The 16,908-nt window shown below is 38.8% G+C and overlaps 1 protein-coding gene and 1 long non-coding RNA gene across 2 annotated transcripts in view; one reads left to right on the forward strand and one right to left on the reverse strand.

The window, feature by feature from the left end:
* Positions 1–16,908, forward strand: part of LOC125312582 — a 31,193-nt gene that overhangs the window by 9,433 nt on the left and 4,852 nt on the right. The window contains exon 2 of the long non-coding RNA XR_007196621.1: positions 15,135–15,165. This is a non-coding gene — a long non-coding RNA (uncharacterized LOC125312582). The remainder of the gene's footprint in view (positions 1–15,134; positions 15,166–16,908) is intronic.
* LOC115731944 (carboxyl-terminal-processing peptidase 3, chloroplastic) lies at positions 500–6,863 on the reverse strand. The gene is made up of 12 exons (XM_030662617.2): positions 6,412–6,863; positions 6,011–6,092; positions 5,748–5,878; positions 5,485–5,571; positions 4,520–4,598; positions 3,437–3,525; positions 2,759–2,794; positions 2,422–2,541; positions 2,211–2,297; positions 1,949–2,098; positions 1,177–1,284; positions 500–910 (listed from the first exon to the last, which is right to left on the reverse strand). The coding sequence occupies exons 1-12, from the start codon at positions 6,760–6,762 to the stop codon at positions 662–664; spliced, it is 1,569 nt and encodes a 522-aa protein (XP_030518477.2). The 5' UTR covers positions 6,763–6,863; the 3' UTR covers positions 500–661.

Here is a 16,908-nt window from a genome sequence, read left to right on the forward strand (position 1 = left end):
ACCTTCAATCTTTCCGACCCCCAAAAAAAAAAAAAAAAAAACAGCAACCTTCAATCCAGCATCCCACGTTCTGAATTGGTACCTCCTAACCGGCGCCGACCTCAACCTTCGTGCATCTACACCGCGTCTCCCCAAATTCAAGGTGAGCCGTTTCGGTAGAGAGCCATTCAAAGAGAAGGAGAGCTGTATTTCGGAATTATATTTTAAATTGGAGGCGGAGAGTTATCCTCACGCATCTAAATTCGACCGAATAGCCTTCTATCATAATTTTCTCTAAATAAGATACTTTTGGTGACTACACAACATGTATAATCCCCCTATAGGACTGAAAATTCAACAAAAATCCTACGTTCTCCGAACGATGAACTTGCATGAATTAGGAAGAGTAAATGTATGCGCTATGCTGTTGAAAATACAGTATTTGTAAAGAGCGGAAGTCATAACCCTTATACACCGAAACTTCTAACTCAGACCCAAAAGTGGCTTGTGAAATCGAAACTTGAGGTTGAATTCATTTCCTTTTCCGGAAGAATTTAATTTCTTATATGCTAAAGTGGCTACGCTTGGGCAAGCCCTTCAAGATATACCGACAGTTTTATCATGTGCAATCTGCACAGACAATCTAGGCTATGTGATCGTATGGATCCGACATTTCCATCCGTCAGGATGCTGTACCTTTAGACTCCTGAATGTCCAACTCATGTTCAGCAACCATGATGCAGGAATCGGCTTCCAAGGTCAAGACTGAGCTTTTGTCTTTAAACAAAGACTCCTTGGGCACATTAATCATGTCAGCCGTGCACTGGACATCGGGAGTTATACCGACTTGGTCTATGTCGCGGAGAGAAGGAGATATGTACTTTGCTACAGTGACGAATAGAGCGGATCCATCATGGAGTTCCGTTACACTCTGTTTAGATTCAGCAAATGGCAATGACAAACAAAAGCATCAGTAATTAGTCACCCGAGCATTCTAAAAGATAGGATGGAACGTAACAGCATTAACTGAAATAAACAAAACGAGATGGTTCAATGTGTCTTAGACTATAATCAAATGGATATTCCAAATTTTGCCTCAAGAAACTCTACAATGCAATGGATCTCTCTCTCTCTCTCTCTCTCTCTAATTCCAGCTGCAGGCTATTTAGTTTGGTGACAACCGTTTAAAAGAAGTACCTGAATTTTGCCTTTGCCAAAAGTTTTGTGCCCCACGAGAATAGCACGGCCATTATCATGTAAAGCTCCTGCCAATATCTCACTTGCGCTTGCACTTCCCTCATTGACCTATTTCAGGCAAAGTAAGAGTAGGTGGACATGATCTCAGTCACCGGGTCAAAGTTGAAAGTTTCTGAGATTTTAAAGAACTAATAGAAGAGCGGTACACTACTTCTTCAAATCGAGATAACATGTTGCTTAGAAGCTTGTTAGAAAATTGGACAAGCATCACCGAATGAATGCATCTTAATATGAGTTAACAACTCTGTTGACTAAATATCTCGTTATCAGGCCCAAGGCATGCAGACAGCTTTCACTGAATCCATGTTTGTGAAGTAAACTTGAATTGACAAATTGCCTAAACAAGCTCCATCTAGAGAGAATCAGCTTGATGCTGTCATTGCAGCTACTCAATTGTAGACAAATTCAATTTAATGTGAGAAAGATTTAATCCAGAGCACAAAACAATTTGCTCGAGACCACATTGCTCGAGACATGATAAACTGCTCAGGCATCCATCTCAAATCATTCCTGCAGGGTAATTCTACCACTTCTATCAGTAATGAGGCAAAGGAGAAGTAACTGTTCTTGGTCTTCATTTCTCGTCCATATTGATCTTTCTATATGCAGCTATTTAACTAAAAGATTTTTTGCACATAAGCAAGATGGAAGGTGGTCAGAGAACTTCCGGATTGGCTGCTCTAAAATGATTCATGAAAGATCCGATTCTTACAAGCACGACAAGCGGATCATGTGTTATTGCATGCCCATCGATCATGTTGATAGGTTGCAAATTCCCCTCGCGATCAATAGTGTTCACAAGGGTCTCATCCCCATCAAGCCACATCTGTGCAACATCAAGCCCAGCCTTTACCAGGCCTCCCTGAAAGGATAGTTGCAAGGACATCATGTCGGTAATATAGATCGCAAACTAAAGGAAAATGGCGTCTTGCAAGTTTCCCCTTAGATCACTCTAATATTAACCGAGGAACTACCGGATTGTTCCGTAGATCCAATATGTATGCGTCAACATCCTGGCGTTCCATTTCCTGAATAGCGTTTTCCACATCAGCAGCAGCATTCTGGGGATTTGGCCAAAGAGCCGTTAGTATAAATGCCAAAAAAATTGGCAGCACATAATCCATGACTTAAGGAATTGATAAATTTCTACCAAACCCCACCAAAGAGAAAAAACTAGCATCTTACCTGGGAAAAGGCTGACAATTTAACATAACCTGTCTTCGTCATATTACCATCAGGCATTCTATGAGGAATGATGGCACTGGATACGGGAGAAAGTTTGATGTATTCGCGGGGCAGTTTGACCTTCAAGCAGATGACAATCCAAGATCACATCGTCAGTGATTAGCTAGAAGACTAGAAGCTTCTCGTGAGGCATGCCTTTTCTCAGAAAACATAGATAATGACGCTTCAAACTCTATATGCAAGGCATCATACAATACACATGGGGAAGTTCAAAATTCTTTAAACAAAGCAATTCCAGCAATCAATTACCACCATGCAAAGCAAGAACAAAAAGTACCTCTCTGACAGTAGAAGCACTTCCCCCGTCATAACCCTGGAAAAATGAACACGCTCAGCATTTTTTGACTCATTAGATAGAGACGACCATTAAAAATTATTAAGATAACAGAAGAAATTTCTACCCAATACATGAAAAAATCGGTTATATTAGATGCATGGGTCATTGATGACCAGAAAATTGATATTCTAAAATTATTCACACACCTTACATACTTAGAAAAGTTAGCTCAATTCTGTGCAGTCTAATTTCATTTCAACTTTGCTAAACATGGCCACATGGACTTCAGGTTCACTTATAAGTTGTTCAAATGATGAACAAACTCTGTACGCCAACGAATAGATAAAGCCCTGGTTCAAATCTATGAGGCCTACTCTCATTGTAAGCTTGATAAGGAGTTGAATTGTGGGCACGTATGATTTAGCAGCACCCAAATATCCTACAATACTCAATTAGCACAGGCATTTGTTATTTTGCTGACATTCATGCATGGAAGTCATTTTTAAATTACAAAGACCACAAATTATAAAAGAAAGAAATAACTAGAAAAATCACTTCATGGACTACCAAACTATCACCAAAAAGAAAAAGGAACTACCAAACTAAATGTCCATTTGCCAGGATAAAACCTAAATATTCGAAAATTTATATGGAAAGAATCAAAAGGAAAGTAATTACACTGTGCACTTTTACTGTAACAGTGGTGCCAGCACGACCTCTGAGTTTCTGTGCTGCAACTTCACTACTAACACCTTCAAGTATCTCCCCTGAATACATATGAAGAGATCTCAGAACACTAGAAATATAGTTTTTGACGTCATGGAGCTTGACATTTGCAAAACAAATCTTAAAAGGGACAATAACCATCTAGAAGATTCTCTTACGAGCAGAAACCAATTATTATCACACAATGCCAGCACTCATAATAAGTTTAGTATGAAGACATGTGTACACAGCAAACTGATACCAACTAGGAAGCGCAGTGTGAAATGACAGTCAGTAGCCAGACTATGCCTGGAAAAAATTACCAAACAAACAACACAGGAAATCATGATGTCCCAACTAAGTTTTCGAGGAACTAAGTTGAATTGATAGCTCATCTATTACTGGAGCAAGAAGCAGATGATCCAAAATGCATGTGTACACTAAGTTAAAATGGAGGATACAAGTTTTGAAGGGGACACAAATTTGAGCATGGTAACACAATCACATTGTCGTCAATCTTGGTCATCAATCTTAATGAAACGACTCCTTTCAGTTCTTTGATCTCTGAAGGAGCATACATGCGAAAATTAGATCATTGTCAGACAGAGAGCACAGAGAGTACACAATTTACGTCCTCAATGAGAAATATCACAATCAAACCCGCCTAGAATAATACAAGATGCTGGGGCCCTTAATGTACTGGTTTTCAATATTGAGTGTTCTCCAAGAGTGGAATTGTTAGCAACTTTTATGCCAAGTCCATAAAATACCAAATTTGATACTATGCTGAGTTTGAGTAAGCTGGCTTCTTCTCACCATTTTTTCCCAGAAAGGATCGTTTGACTAAAGTCTATGCCAACAGATAGGAGGAAAAAAACAACCTAGAGTCTATACCAACAGATCGAAAGAAGAAAAAAAACTACAGTCTATGCCATTAGATAAATCATGTCCAGGTTTGAAAGCTTATGCAACTGCGCTTTAAGATATGCAAAAGTCAGAGTTGAGTTTGAGTAGAAATTTGACATATAAAGTTCAGATTCTAGATCATTTACATACCATCAATCTCAACCAACTCATCGCCTTCATGTATACCAGCACGAGCAGCAGGGCTACTGTCCACACAATACAAAACTACCTGTAGTGGCAAAATATATATTTGTGACTGCAACGAAACGAGTATTTGTGGTCAATATAGAAGAGATACCACATCTTAGTTATCTTCTCATTCTCACTTTTTCCTGATAGGTTGTTTAAATACATGTAAAGAGTTGCTAGATTTAGAAATGTAGATGATCAATATCAAACAAAAATTTTATAAAAATGCATATAGCAAAGAAACATCACACACTATAATGTTTCCAGAAGCCTTTCATCTTTTAATAATAAATTTTCAACAAGATCCACTGATTAAAAAGAAAATTGGAATTGGATGAGCACATCTGCTTCTGCCGACCCCCATCATTAAGTTTTTATGCCCCCAGCCAGCAAATTCAGGAGGCAAAATCTCGGTTCATGAGATGCAAGTGGAACTGATGGGACTCCTAATAAACATATGTGGAACTTCTAAGGTGGTCTGGAGCACGACATTAAAGACATATTTGGAGAGTCAATATCAGACTTTGGCCCAAAAAAAAAAAAGACACCATTGGACAGAGCTTTGGAAACCCATTCTAGATGATATCAAATTAGCAAGGTAAGATCCTGCACAAGCACAAGGTCACATTCTATCTTGCGAATCCATAGATTATGTTTGGAAGTCCAACTGATTAATTTTTTTAAGTTACTAGGTGGAGGGAAATGACATCTATATAAGGTCACCATAAACCCGATATACAAGCAATGAGTAAACTGTAACCCATTAGAGAAACATCAAACAAGGGATGATGGTTTTGCAAAGTTCTGTTGCACTCTGAAGTGATAGAGTTCTCCTGCATATAAACTTCTAATAGAACTGAATATCTGAAGCAAGATAAACAACGAAAGTGCTATAGTCAAGCAGAAACAACTCCAGTGCCACTGACCAAATGCCCCGTGTTTGGTTCAGCATTTATGAAGAGGCCAACTCCTTGCAAATTTCCATCACTTCCAATTCTGAAACTTTGATATTCCTGTTAGTATGCACTTGTTAGCAGGACAACCAGCAAAAGAGACGATTTCTTCTGGGAATAAAAAAAGTGGCAATGGGAGATATCTGATTTTTCCATCACTGTGAACCCATAATCCTTGTGAAGGAAAAAGTTAGCTGTTTCAGCATATTTGAAGAGCATGGATAGCTTGTAAAGACCTTTGGGCTAATAATCCGTGTGAAGGGATCTCCTAGAGTAGAAAGCATGGCGCCAATCTTATTGTATGCTGCATCAGCCGACCTCAAAGGGAAAATTTCGACCATTGTTTGCTGCAGTTTCGAATCCCAATCTGCCACAGGAAATTCCCATTCATTTAACCAATTTATTACCAAACTCGACTTTGTACTTTAATACATAATCAGAGTAAGAAGCATGACACCGCTAAGCATGTGCCTTTTTATGAAGAAACATCATCGAGTACCTTGATGGTTGAATGTTGGATCAACAAATGTCTCCCTGATCAAACCCCAAGCCTCTACGAGAGTTCTCTGAACTGTATTTACCTAGCATGGAAACACTCTTCTATCTCAATCATACTGCCAACACATTTTTGCAATCTAGTACAGAGTAAGCACATGGAGCAACAATGGTGACTCAGACAACCGTGGTTGCTAAACAGCAAGAGATTTTACAACAGTTATACCTAAAATAAGCAAACTGTACATGTGAAGCGCAATTCGTATCAAGATCTGCATAGGCGAAATAGATTTGCATTTTTCATTGGACCATAGTATCTAAGAGATTCTGTTGGCTCATCAATAATGAAACGAATAAACAGTAAGAGCAGATCTAACGAGTAGCCATGCAAGTTGAACTCGTCACCTCGCGAACGTGAGAAGCCGGAAAAGCGACGGTCAGGGACTCCGCGACAGCCGGAGAGTCGCTGCACACCGAAGCGAAAGCGGCCGCTGCCGCAGCAAAACCGATGAGGCCTCTCCCGATCGACTTGAGCGAACGACGATAGTCAGGCTCCGGCTCGACGGGCGCAACAGAAGCGGAGCAGGTCCTCCATCGCCTCCTCGCGCGGCGATTCGAGCAATCCAAGAGAAGCGGACAAGAATGAGAAGAACAGGAGGACGGCGGGGATGGCGAAGACGAGTATCTGGTGAGCACGGCGTGAGACGGCGAGAGATGCTGCGATTTGAGGTCGAACTTGTAGCAGAGTCGCTCCATTGTCAACGGAGAGAGAGAGAGAGAAGCGAAGAAAGAGAAACGTCTGGCGATTGGCGAAGGTTGTGTTGCGACTCCAGAGGGGTGGCGTGCTTGGTGCAGCGAGCGAGGGGAATCTGGAAGAGAGAGAGAGTGTGGGGGTCCCACATGAATCTCGTGGGAGTTGTGGTGGTGAGGGATCTTGCGTGGAGTGCACGTGTAACTGTCTCGCCGGTGGAAAATTCAACGGGGTTTTTGGAGGGAAACAGCCAAAGAATCGAAACAAGCTTCGTTGTTGTGTAGTAAAATACTACGTAAATCCTTTCATGTGATACCGAAGGATAAAAAATAGTTCGGGGTCTTTCTGAATTGATTTTGGAGGGGAAACAGCCAAAGAATCGCAACAAGCTTAGTTGTTGTGTAATAAAATAAGAAGCGGTCAAAGATAAAATATCGGGTCTTTCTCTCTTTTATTTTAGCTTAACTTAAATCAAAATTCACGGATTTTGACTTTTCTTAAATCCTAAATTTTTTAAACATTCGCCTAACTAGAAATGTTACTACATACAATTTTCTTTTATCCTAAATCTTTTTCATTTAAATTTTGGCAAAAAGCAAAATACTTTATTAGTTCTAGTTAATCATTAACACAAGTGCCCTCAGTAGCTTGAGAATATTTGGATCTGGGAGCTTTCCGAGTGAGTATTTGAAGCTTGACTCCAGTGAGAACTCAAATAATCAAACTAGTCAAGCATCACCTGAACTCGTAGTGCATCAAATCAAGTTCTCATAATCCGCCGGTCTTAGCAAGTGGCTTTAACTAATTTATATCTAGTATGGAAAATGGAGTGGTTTGCCCCGTGAAAAAGGAAGCAAAAAATATGAATCTTCAAAATGAATAATTATACTAACGATCCCTAGACTTTCGCTCGATATGTAATGTGGTCCTCAAACTCCTAATTTGCTCAAAGTAGTTCCTCGACTTTTGATAAATGTTCACTTTAGTCAATGAAATATGTGAAAATGTTCAATATTGTCCATTCTACTAACTCAATTTTAGAGAAACTATTAAATATTTTCTTATAGTTTATGGACAAAACTGAACAAGTATCAAAAGTCTAAGAATTACATTGAACAAATTAGTTTGGGGGCCACATTGCACAATTGGACCAAAGTTCACGGGACATTAGGGATAATGACATAAATATTATTTTAACTTTGGCCTAATAAGCAACATGGTCCCCAAACTATAAATTTGTTCAATATGGTCCTGAATCTTAGCCAAATGTGTAATGTCCTCCCTGAATTATTAATTTATTGAATGTGATCCTTAGACTGTTTGTAAATTTTCAATTTAGTCTATGGACCATTTGAATATTTAATATTTTTCCTAATTTTGAATTAATGAAAGGACACCATTTAACATATTAAAAGTTTAGGGATGACATTACATATTATGTTAAAGTTAAGGAACCGCGTCGAAAAATTTTAATCGGGTATTACATTACACATTGGGCCAAAGTTCAATGACCGTTTGTGTAATTTTCTTTTTCCAGAATTAATGAAAAGTCAATATTGTTACATTAGAGAATATTAGACGACGATGGGTTCCTTATGATGAGACACAAATTTGTCTCTGAACTTTTAATTTATTTAATGTGTTCCATGAACTTTAGCCCAATATATAATGTGATTCATGAACTTTCATTTTATTCAATGTGGTCTGTGGACTTTTGGTACATATTCTATTTAATCCTTGGAAAAAATGAAAATGCCTTAGGAGGTAACACACTGGTCAAAAGACTTTCTCCGGACTCCACATTTTCATATAGTTTAGTTCAACGACGATATTGATCATTTTCATCTTATCCATGAATTAAATTAAATGTGCACTAAAAGTCCATGGACCATATTGCATATTGGACTAAAGTCCAGTGATCATTTTGAACAAATTAAAATTTCAGGGATCACATTACATATTGCATCAAAGTTTAGAGATCATTCCTGTCATTATCCGTGTATTCTGATCAAAGTTCAACGTTCATTTTTTTTCCAAATTGCGACTCGAACAAGGAGAATTTGGACAGATCAGAAAAGCCCACGAGGCGTGACACTGGGGCCGAGAGATGGGCTCGGGATGGCAATGCTCTATATGGGCCTTGCGCGACCCTCGGGAAGCTAACCTGTTTCCACGCGTCTTTCATTATGATCCGGACTCGTGAATGGGCCACCTGGAAAGCCCACCAAAGTTAAATCACGTCTGTTGCTAGCAGTAAGGCGAAACATACATACATACCCCCATACATACATATCTTGGAAAAATTCAATGCATATCAATGAAGCAATTCGTTCTGATCCCAAAAAAAGTGCGATATTACGTAGGCATCTAACTAGGTTGGCACCGGTGGTTCGGGGTTCCGTGGTCTTGCTGCACGCTAAGCGACTAGTCAAGGCCGTTTAGAAACGAATCGAAATGGTTTTGGACGAAAGTTAACACTCAGAAATAATCTCCTCTACCGGTTCGCCCAAGCATACACGTTCGAGTAGTTCCCGAACATTCTCACCAGCGCCTAAAAGGCACCGACGATGTCCATCGTTCTCAGCCCCGCAATCGTGCACGTGACATCTTTCGCACGATCAAAACGACTGGTCATATGATCCCCCATCCTCCATGTCTTCCCGCATTCCATGTGCGGAGTCTGTTCGAAGCTAACAAACGATACAAAAAACAAGGAGGAACTCGATTCAATGGGTTACCAACAAGGGGGAAAAAAAAAAGGAGAGAGAGAGAGAGAGAGAAGAAATTATTGCACGATTAGGAAAACTGCCCAGTACCCCACTGACTGCCCTTAAAAGGCAAACATCTATCATATTCCGAACCCAGCATTTAGGGAGAGAATGTCGAGCCCCCATCGAAAATTTTAATTTTTTTTTGTTTTCTCCCAAGACCACAAACGGAATTTCAGTTATGTTAGATTAATATCAGTTCATCTTAAAAATGTTTGTTTTTTTTTTTTGGGGAGGAGAGATTGTGAGTTGCATCTGCTAAAGAAAACACGAACCCAACCGAACTTGTCAGGTCCAATGTGAGACACAAACTTGTGAAAAGTGGTTTTCTTATTGGGACCAAAGCTGTCTGCTACATCACCTTTCCCCCCTTCAGTTTTCATTTTGCACACAAAGAAAAGGGAAGGCTTTGATTGGGCTACCCAAAGTTTGAAAGAAAAATAAAACATTTTGAGAGAGAAAAAGGCATTGGAAAGAGGGGAGAGAAGACTGAAGAGGCCTACCCTTAAAGCAGAAAGGGAGGAAAACCCAAAAGAAGAAGAAGGGTATTTAATATTTTGCCGGGATTGGGAAAAAGCACAGAAATTTATTTATAAAAAAAAAACAGCAAATTAGGTATTTATGTACTAGGTGTACTTTTATATGGATGAGGAAGTCATTTCCACCCCTTTCAAATCATTCAAAAGAAGCCCATCTGTGTCCGTATATTGATATGTTTTTATTGGTGCGATTAAGGGTGCGATGGGGCTAGATGTGTGAACTTGACCTGATTTAATCAAAGGGTGATTTCTATGTTAGCCAAACGGTTTGGTGGAGAAATGTAGGAATCACCATGGCGAGACCATTTCTTTTTACCGTTCACCTACCTAAACATCATAAACCTGCAATTCCACCTCCAGGCTAGCCCTTTGACAAGTTACTCAGATTGTACGTCTCAATTGGTACTGAACATGGTAATGTTATGCATTGTCTACTTTGTGAACGCTATAACACCTGGCATGTTATGTGTCGACTTGTTGCTGTAATTGGCGAGGGCAACGAGGTTCTTCTATGGTCATTTTTGACGGGAAAATTGATTGCGGAACTCGGCATGTATGAGGTCCAATTATTTGACAAACAAAAGTTTGGTGCAATGACAACGATTTGCCACATGCGATGCATCCTTCATAGTTTGACGTCGAAGTGGTGGGAGATGAATTAGCCGGTTATCAATCGAAATCTAAAACATTATGAACTATTCAATTATTAAGCAACCGGACTTCTAGTCAATCACGCTGGGAAAATTGTCCAAAAACTTCTAAACCTATTACAATTTTGCCAATTCAATCATAAATCTTTCATTTTTGCTAATTGAGTCCTAAACATTTTCACATTTTGTCTGTTGAGTCCATTCGATCAATTTCGATCTATATTTTCTGATATAGACGTCGGTTGACCCGCATGGCACAACCGGCGTTGTTGTAGATAATTTTTAATATTATTTTAGATCTTTTAATTATTTTTTCTATTTTTTTTCTTTCTTCTTTTTCTTTCCTTTCCCTTTTTTTTTTCACTTTCTTCTTCCTTTTGCCAATGGCTGGCCACCAACCAGGGTCAAGCGAGGCCGGCCGTGCCACATAGGACGATTTACGTCCACGTTAATGAATTCGGCCAAAATTAACCTGGATAGACTGAATTGACAAAATACGAAAAAGGTTTAGAACACAATTAGCAAAATTGAAAGGTTTATGACTGAATTGGCTAAAGCGTAATAGGTTTAGAACTTTTCGGATAGTTCTCGCCATTCATGCATTTCTGATTTTCATGTCCATGTGATTGGAACTCTAAACTGAACTCAGATCTAAAGACTTCCTCAATCATGACAAAAAATTGGGCAGGGGCATACCATTACAGATCATTAAATCCATCCTGGATTTGCTAACTGACTAAGTGAACACGCCATCCATCTTGGACCTCCAAATCAAGCAAGTGTAGATCAATAATAGGGTTTAAGGGAATCGACAAAACACACCGATGAAAGGACGAAAGTGACATATTCATCGGCAGATTTATAGGGTTCATATACCAGACTTTGCCCATGATCTCTCTCTCTCTCTCTCTCTCTCTCTCTCAATTAATTCACCTCTCTATGATGTTCATCTGAAGGGTCCACTTCTCATGCTCACTCCAGGACAATTCGAAGCGGGCATCCACCCATTAGGGTTCAAAACTAGAAAGTAACTTAAAATGGGTGTTGTGCTCTGAGGAACTGGAAGAAGAAAATCCAGAAACCCTAAAAGAAAAAGGGGAAAAATTACAAGTAATGACCAGTCAAAAGAAGATTAGTTACTAAGCCATAGTAAAAGGACTTATAAGGAGTAAAAAAGGTGAGGGTAGAAAAGTTAAAAGTGAGTGGCTGATTAACGAGCAAAAGGGATATCAAGGAAGCTTGTAGTCACTCTGAGGACATGATCCAATGGGATAGATGGTGCGCATCTTTAGAGGTTCTGTCAAGAAATAAATTGACAGAATTAGGTGCGACGCTTTAAATTATCTTGGGAAGAGTCTAACACATAGTATACCCGTAAAAGGAGTTGGTCCATGTCTTATCTCCACGAGCCATTTATAGTGAAACAACCGCTATATATGCTCTTCATTTACAGTATCATGCCTTCTTATTTATGTTGTTAGATGAATGAATAGTTTAATATTTTAATTATTCCACTCTCTCACATGCCTAGTCTGGTTTTTTTGCCTAATACTGAGAGTGACAATATTTAATTTGGGAGGCATATGGGGTCTAAAAAAGATTTGATCTCAAGACCTCTTACTTTAATATCATGTGAGATCTTTGCAGGACCGTTGCCAATTGTACTAAAAGTTTAAGCTATTAGATGAATGAGTAATTTAATATTTAATAATTCTATGATATTGATTATAAATCTCTTCAGATTTCCGTATTTTCTAGTGACCGATTCCTTTCCATAACGAAGTTAGCTGAGTTCGATACATACTACCAAACCCTAGAGCAAACTCCTTCACAAGCGACATGATCTTTTGTCAAGAACAAGCAAGAGGTACAAGCAAATAATTGAGGGAGGGAGGGAGAGAGAGAGGAACTCCATCTCCCATTCCTATCCGAGAAAGCCAAGCACTGCAAGAGCGCTGAGTGTTTCTACTAGAGATAAAGACGACAATCTCTGCGAGGATCGCAAAACAGGAAGGTGAGGAAATTATTTCCCAAGGGTCCACACGAGAAGTTGCTGGGGACTCGCAAATGTGCTCTCACTCTCTCAATACAAAAGCTGACAAATCGACGGTGTACAACGAAACGAGTGAACCCGGCTTCTCTTCCCCTTGACTCCTGGTTCAACTCAACGTACCTGCACATCATGGCTCATATTTATTGTCGAAGGTCCTATGAATCTTAGGTCTTGTCCAGTATTTTCAGCATTTTGTGACATTGTTTCACTCACCCTTTTCTATTCTCTTGTGGCAGTTTGGGCCTAGGGCATGTTTATTCCTTTTGTGTGGAGATGGCTCCAAAGTGAAGTGCTCTCATCCCCTCATTTCAAGGGATGGATAAAGCACTTTTGAAGCATCTAAAAGGAAAAATTTCAATGATTGGTTTGGTTTTATCAGTATAGACAGATATAGTTATGTGCAATTAGTGCATGAGCAAAATCAGCACTCTTGAAAACAGCAGATTTGACCATAGATTAAGAATAAATATTCCGTCGCTCGAAAAGTACAAGCGAGTTTGCTAATTTTCTGTTTTTTTATTATCAGTGCCCAATTCCTTTTTTTTTTGCAGGGCATGTATTGTAGAGTTTAGATTTGGAGATGATTTTGGGTTTTTGATTAGGCATCAATAAAAACAATTACTGTAAGTACGGTGATGTACAAGACTACTGTGGGTTGAAAGATAACGTGACTCCTTTACTTAGTTGAACAAGGACCAAATAATTACCATCTGTGCGGTGCAGTAATAATTCGTCCTTCGAGACCTAATTGAGCTGTAAAGATGAGTAAAATTGTGTATGCTTCTTTCTTTTTCATCTGCACGACGTAGGAAATTCACAAGTAGGTAAGAAGAATATTGCAAAACAAATAATTACTCTGAAGTATCAAGATCGAGTGTTCTAAAAATATTACTAGACAGATCCAAATGATGTTCATTTGGGTTTCGAAGAATTTTTTTCCTAAGTGCTTAATTATTATGTCGGATTTATCGAGACCATCATGGTTCTTGACGATTGAAAATTAGTCGTTGCGGCTACTATGCGTCTGCAAATTTTCTTTTACCACTTAACCTACTAACAGAAATTACAGATCGAAATATCTAACGAGAGTCTTGAATAATCCCGGGCTCTGCCTTTACCGAGTCAAATACATTTTCGGAAAAGTACAAAGACGATAATTGTATGCATACCTACGTGTCAACATTTAGATTTTGTGAAAGTTTCAAGAACTTCAAATAAAAAAAAATAGTCAAATTATGATGAACCTCAAAGTTTTGTATTTACAAAAAATAGATAGTCAATCTAGACAACCCTTATAAAAATTTGGAAGCTAACCTATACGATCTTTATGCTTTGAATTTCGGGAACTAATAATACTCGGGCAAAACATTTATGGGAAACTGGCGAAAGTGCTATTTTTTTAAAGTAAAAGTCAATTATGTTTGTCGTTCGTTTAAAGATTTCTTTCTGGGAAAGGGAATAATGATCCTGGCCTGTAATTGTCATTTCTTGGAGCGTCCTACGTGGTTCATGTACTAATGTATGTCCCATGAAAGTATCAACTTAAGCCGTCCAACCAGCCGGTCAACACCCGATTTTCGTGATGTTGCATGCAACCGAAACCCTAATTGGCATATACTCTGTGAGAGATTATCGATTTTGGTAGCATACTAATACGAAAGAGTCAGTAAATTTTTACAAAGTCATAACAATTCACCGCGCGCGAAATTATCACTATAGTGATGGTAAATATGCGAAAACCATATGGACAACGCATGTATATATTTTCGCCGCATACTTGACAAAGACCGTGAGCTGAGTTTAATTGATGAGAATAATAGCATAATGGGGTCTCCGGAATAAAGCACTTGAATGATTATCACCTGGAGAGTTCATGACATTTTAGTTTTCTAAACTTGAATGGAATCTCCTTGTGTTCAATTTGAGGTGATTATGATGAAGGGTATCATTCCCGTTGGGTTTCGATATATTCTTCCCAATCCCTGTCCTTGGATACTCGCATTTTCGCCTTTATATTGATACATCGTTATCTAATAGGATCTTCTGCAAGTAGACTTGATTATGTGCTAAAAAATTGGATCTTTTTAGAGAAATTAACAAGATATACCTATGTCTTGATTGATCGACATGAACGTCAAACCCTAGCTTTTGTCCAACCTTTAGCAGAGAGAAAGGCCTGGATCTGTATCATCTCTCTCTATATCTGGGTTGTCATTAAAGGTTGCTCCTTTTCTTCTCCGTGAAGCTTTTCTTGATATTCCCCATGGAAAGATACCCCAACACACCCACAATTTGCAGAATCTCCAAGCATCAAAGCAAATTAGTAGTTAACTTTAGATGAAGAAAAATGAAGGGGGAGAGAGAGAGAGAGAGAGAGAGAGAGAGAGAGAGAGAGAGAGTCTCTACTGGGGTATCAGCACCAAAAGAGGGAATTTTTTTTTTTTTGGGTGTTCCCCCTTGCAATTTTTCCTTTTCAAAGGTGATAATTATGGGTCAAGAGATTATTTGGTTTTCTTTGCCTTTCGCCTTTTTCTTTTTGCTCAAATGGGACCTCCCAAAAACAAAAGTTGTCTCATTCACCCATTGGGGGATCACCACCATACCTCAAATTCTCCTGCATTCTTCTCCATCACTCAATAACCTTCGAGAATAATTTTACTAGCTACCTGAATATATGCGTCATTGGTCCCCTACCTTGTCTTGTTAGTGCCCAAAGAGAATCGAGGGATCAATCGATCTAGAGTCGATACGCGATATTAGTACAATTGTTCCCTTGACGATGAGACGTATGTCAAAATATATATGTCCATATGCTCAACCTCCTCTTTCCTTGTATCTTCTTCATGAGGACCCTCGCGAAGCAATCTGAATTGCGCAGAATCAGTGAAATTAAAATGTTTAAAAGACAAGATACATATGACATATATTGATCTTTCAAATCTTTGATATTTTTTCTCCGGCATGTGTATATACATCGAGCTTGAGGTTAAAAGCCTTCAATGGCAAGGCAACGCGATCAACACTGGTAATTGACGTATCGGGGTTTCTATATCAAACCCTAAGCTGAGATTGAACTCCATCGCTTGCTAATCAAAGCTGAAAGGGGTTGACATATGAGGGCTTCTGTGTCAAGCCCTAGCGCCGAATTTCTCTATTTCATATTGAAATGCCTTGTAATTACAAAATGAGTGGCCCTAAATTCGAAATGCTGTCTGAAAGAACTTGAAAGCCAAGGGGTGTGATTCGAGCCGGAGGAGACAAAGCTGTCCCCATGTGCGTCGGAGCGTGGATTGACGGATGAGAAACACACACATTTATCCCTGGATGCTTGGTCGGTCTCCTTAGACAAATTGCAAAGCCATAATAATGTTTTGTGTACAGAATAAATTAAATCAAGAAACAATTCCTCGAACTCACACTATTGCATGCAGTCCCATTATTTTACTGGGTAAAAAAAGGAGTAGGAGAAAGCTCATGGGGATTTCAAGCGCTCTGGGAAGCTGTGCCCTTGCTGAACATTTAACCTTGTTAAGGAGAAAACATGAATTTGCTCTTCTTTCTCTTAGGATTCGGCAAGGGATTGATAATGGTTAACTTAGGACGCGTATGATAACACTTCTACTCTAGTAATTAATTTCTAAAAAGAAGTACAAATTTTTTTTACTTCTTTAAGTGGTTTCAAAACTACTTTTGAAGTAAAAAAAAAAAGGCTCAAGAAGTAAAAAATGAATTTCTGCTTTCAAAGTTGCGTTATCGGATGTAATTCTAAAAAATGCTTCTAGAACATAAATTTTACTTCAGAAGTGTTGTCATGCACGCCCTTAGCACTCCTACCCGCATTTGGTATAATAATAGTAAACGTACCTTATGTGTTTAGACATATTTTTGCGATTTAACATGGTTTCACTTAATATATAATTTCAGTAAATTGATCTCTCGCTGGCATTCTCTTGAATTTTTTTTTTTTTTGGGGTCGAAGCATCCTCTTGAATTTTTGTTTTTTTGATAATAAAAAAAAGCATCCTCTTAGAAAAAAAAAAAAAGCATCCTCTTGATTCACAGGGTACTCTTTTGCCCCACAGTGGACACAGAAATCAGTACAAAAGGAAAAGGAAAAAACTCTGCCAATGGTGTCATCATC

Source organism: Rhodamnia argentea, chromosome 10 (genome assembly GCF_020921035.1).
Source record: "Rhodamnia argentea isolate NSW1041297 chromosome 10, ASM2092103v1, whole genome shotgun sequence".
NCBI lineage: Eukaryota > Viridiplantae > Streptophyta > Magnoliopsida > Myrtales > Myrtaceae > Rhodamnia > Rhodamnia argentea.

Bases quoted from the DNA above. Each gene is read 5' to 3' on its own strand.
- LOC115731944 (XM_030662617.2), bottom strand. From the start codon at position 6,762: ATGGAGCGACTCTGCTACAAGTTCGACCTCAAATCGCAGCATCTCTCG. The intron at 2,542-2,758 runs GTACTTTTTGTT...ATCTGCTTGAAG, and splicing joins GTGCTTCTACTGTCAGAGAG to GTCAAACTGCCCCGCGAATA. The intron at 2,099-2,210 runs GTAGTTCCTCGG...CTATCCTTTCAG, and splicing joins TGGATCTACGGAACAATCCG to GGAGGCCTGGTAAAGGCTGG.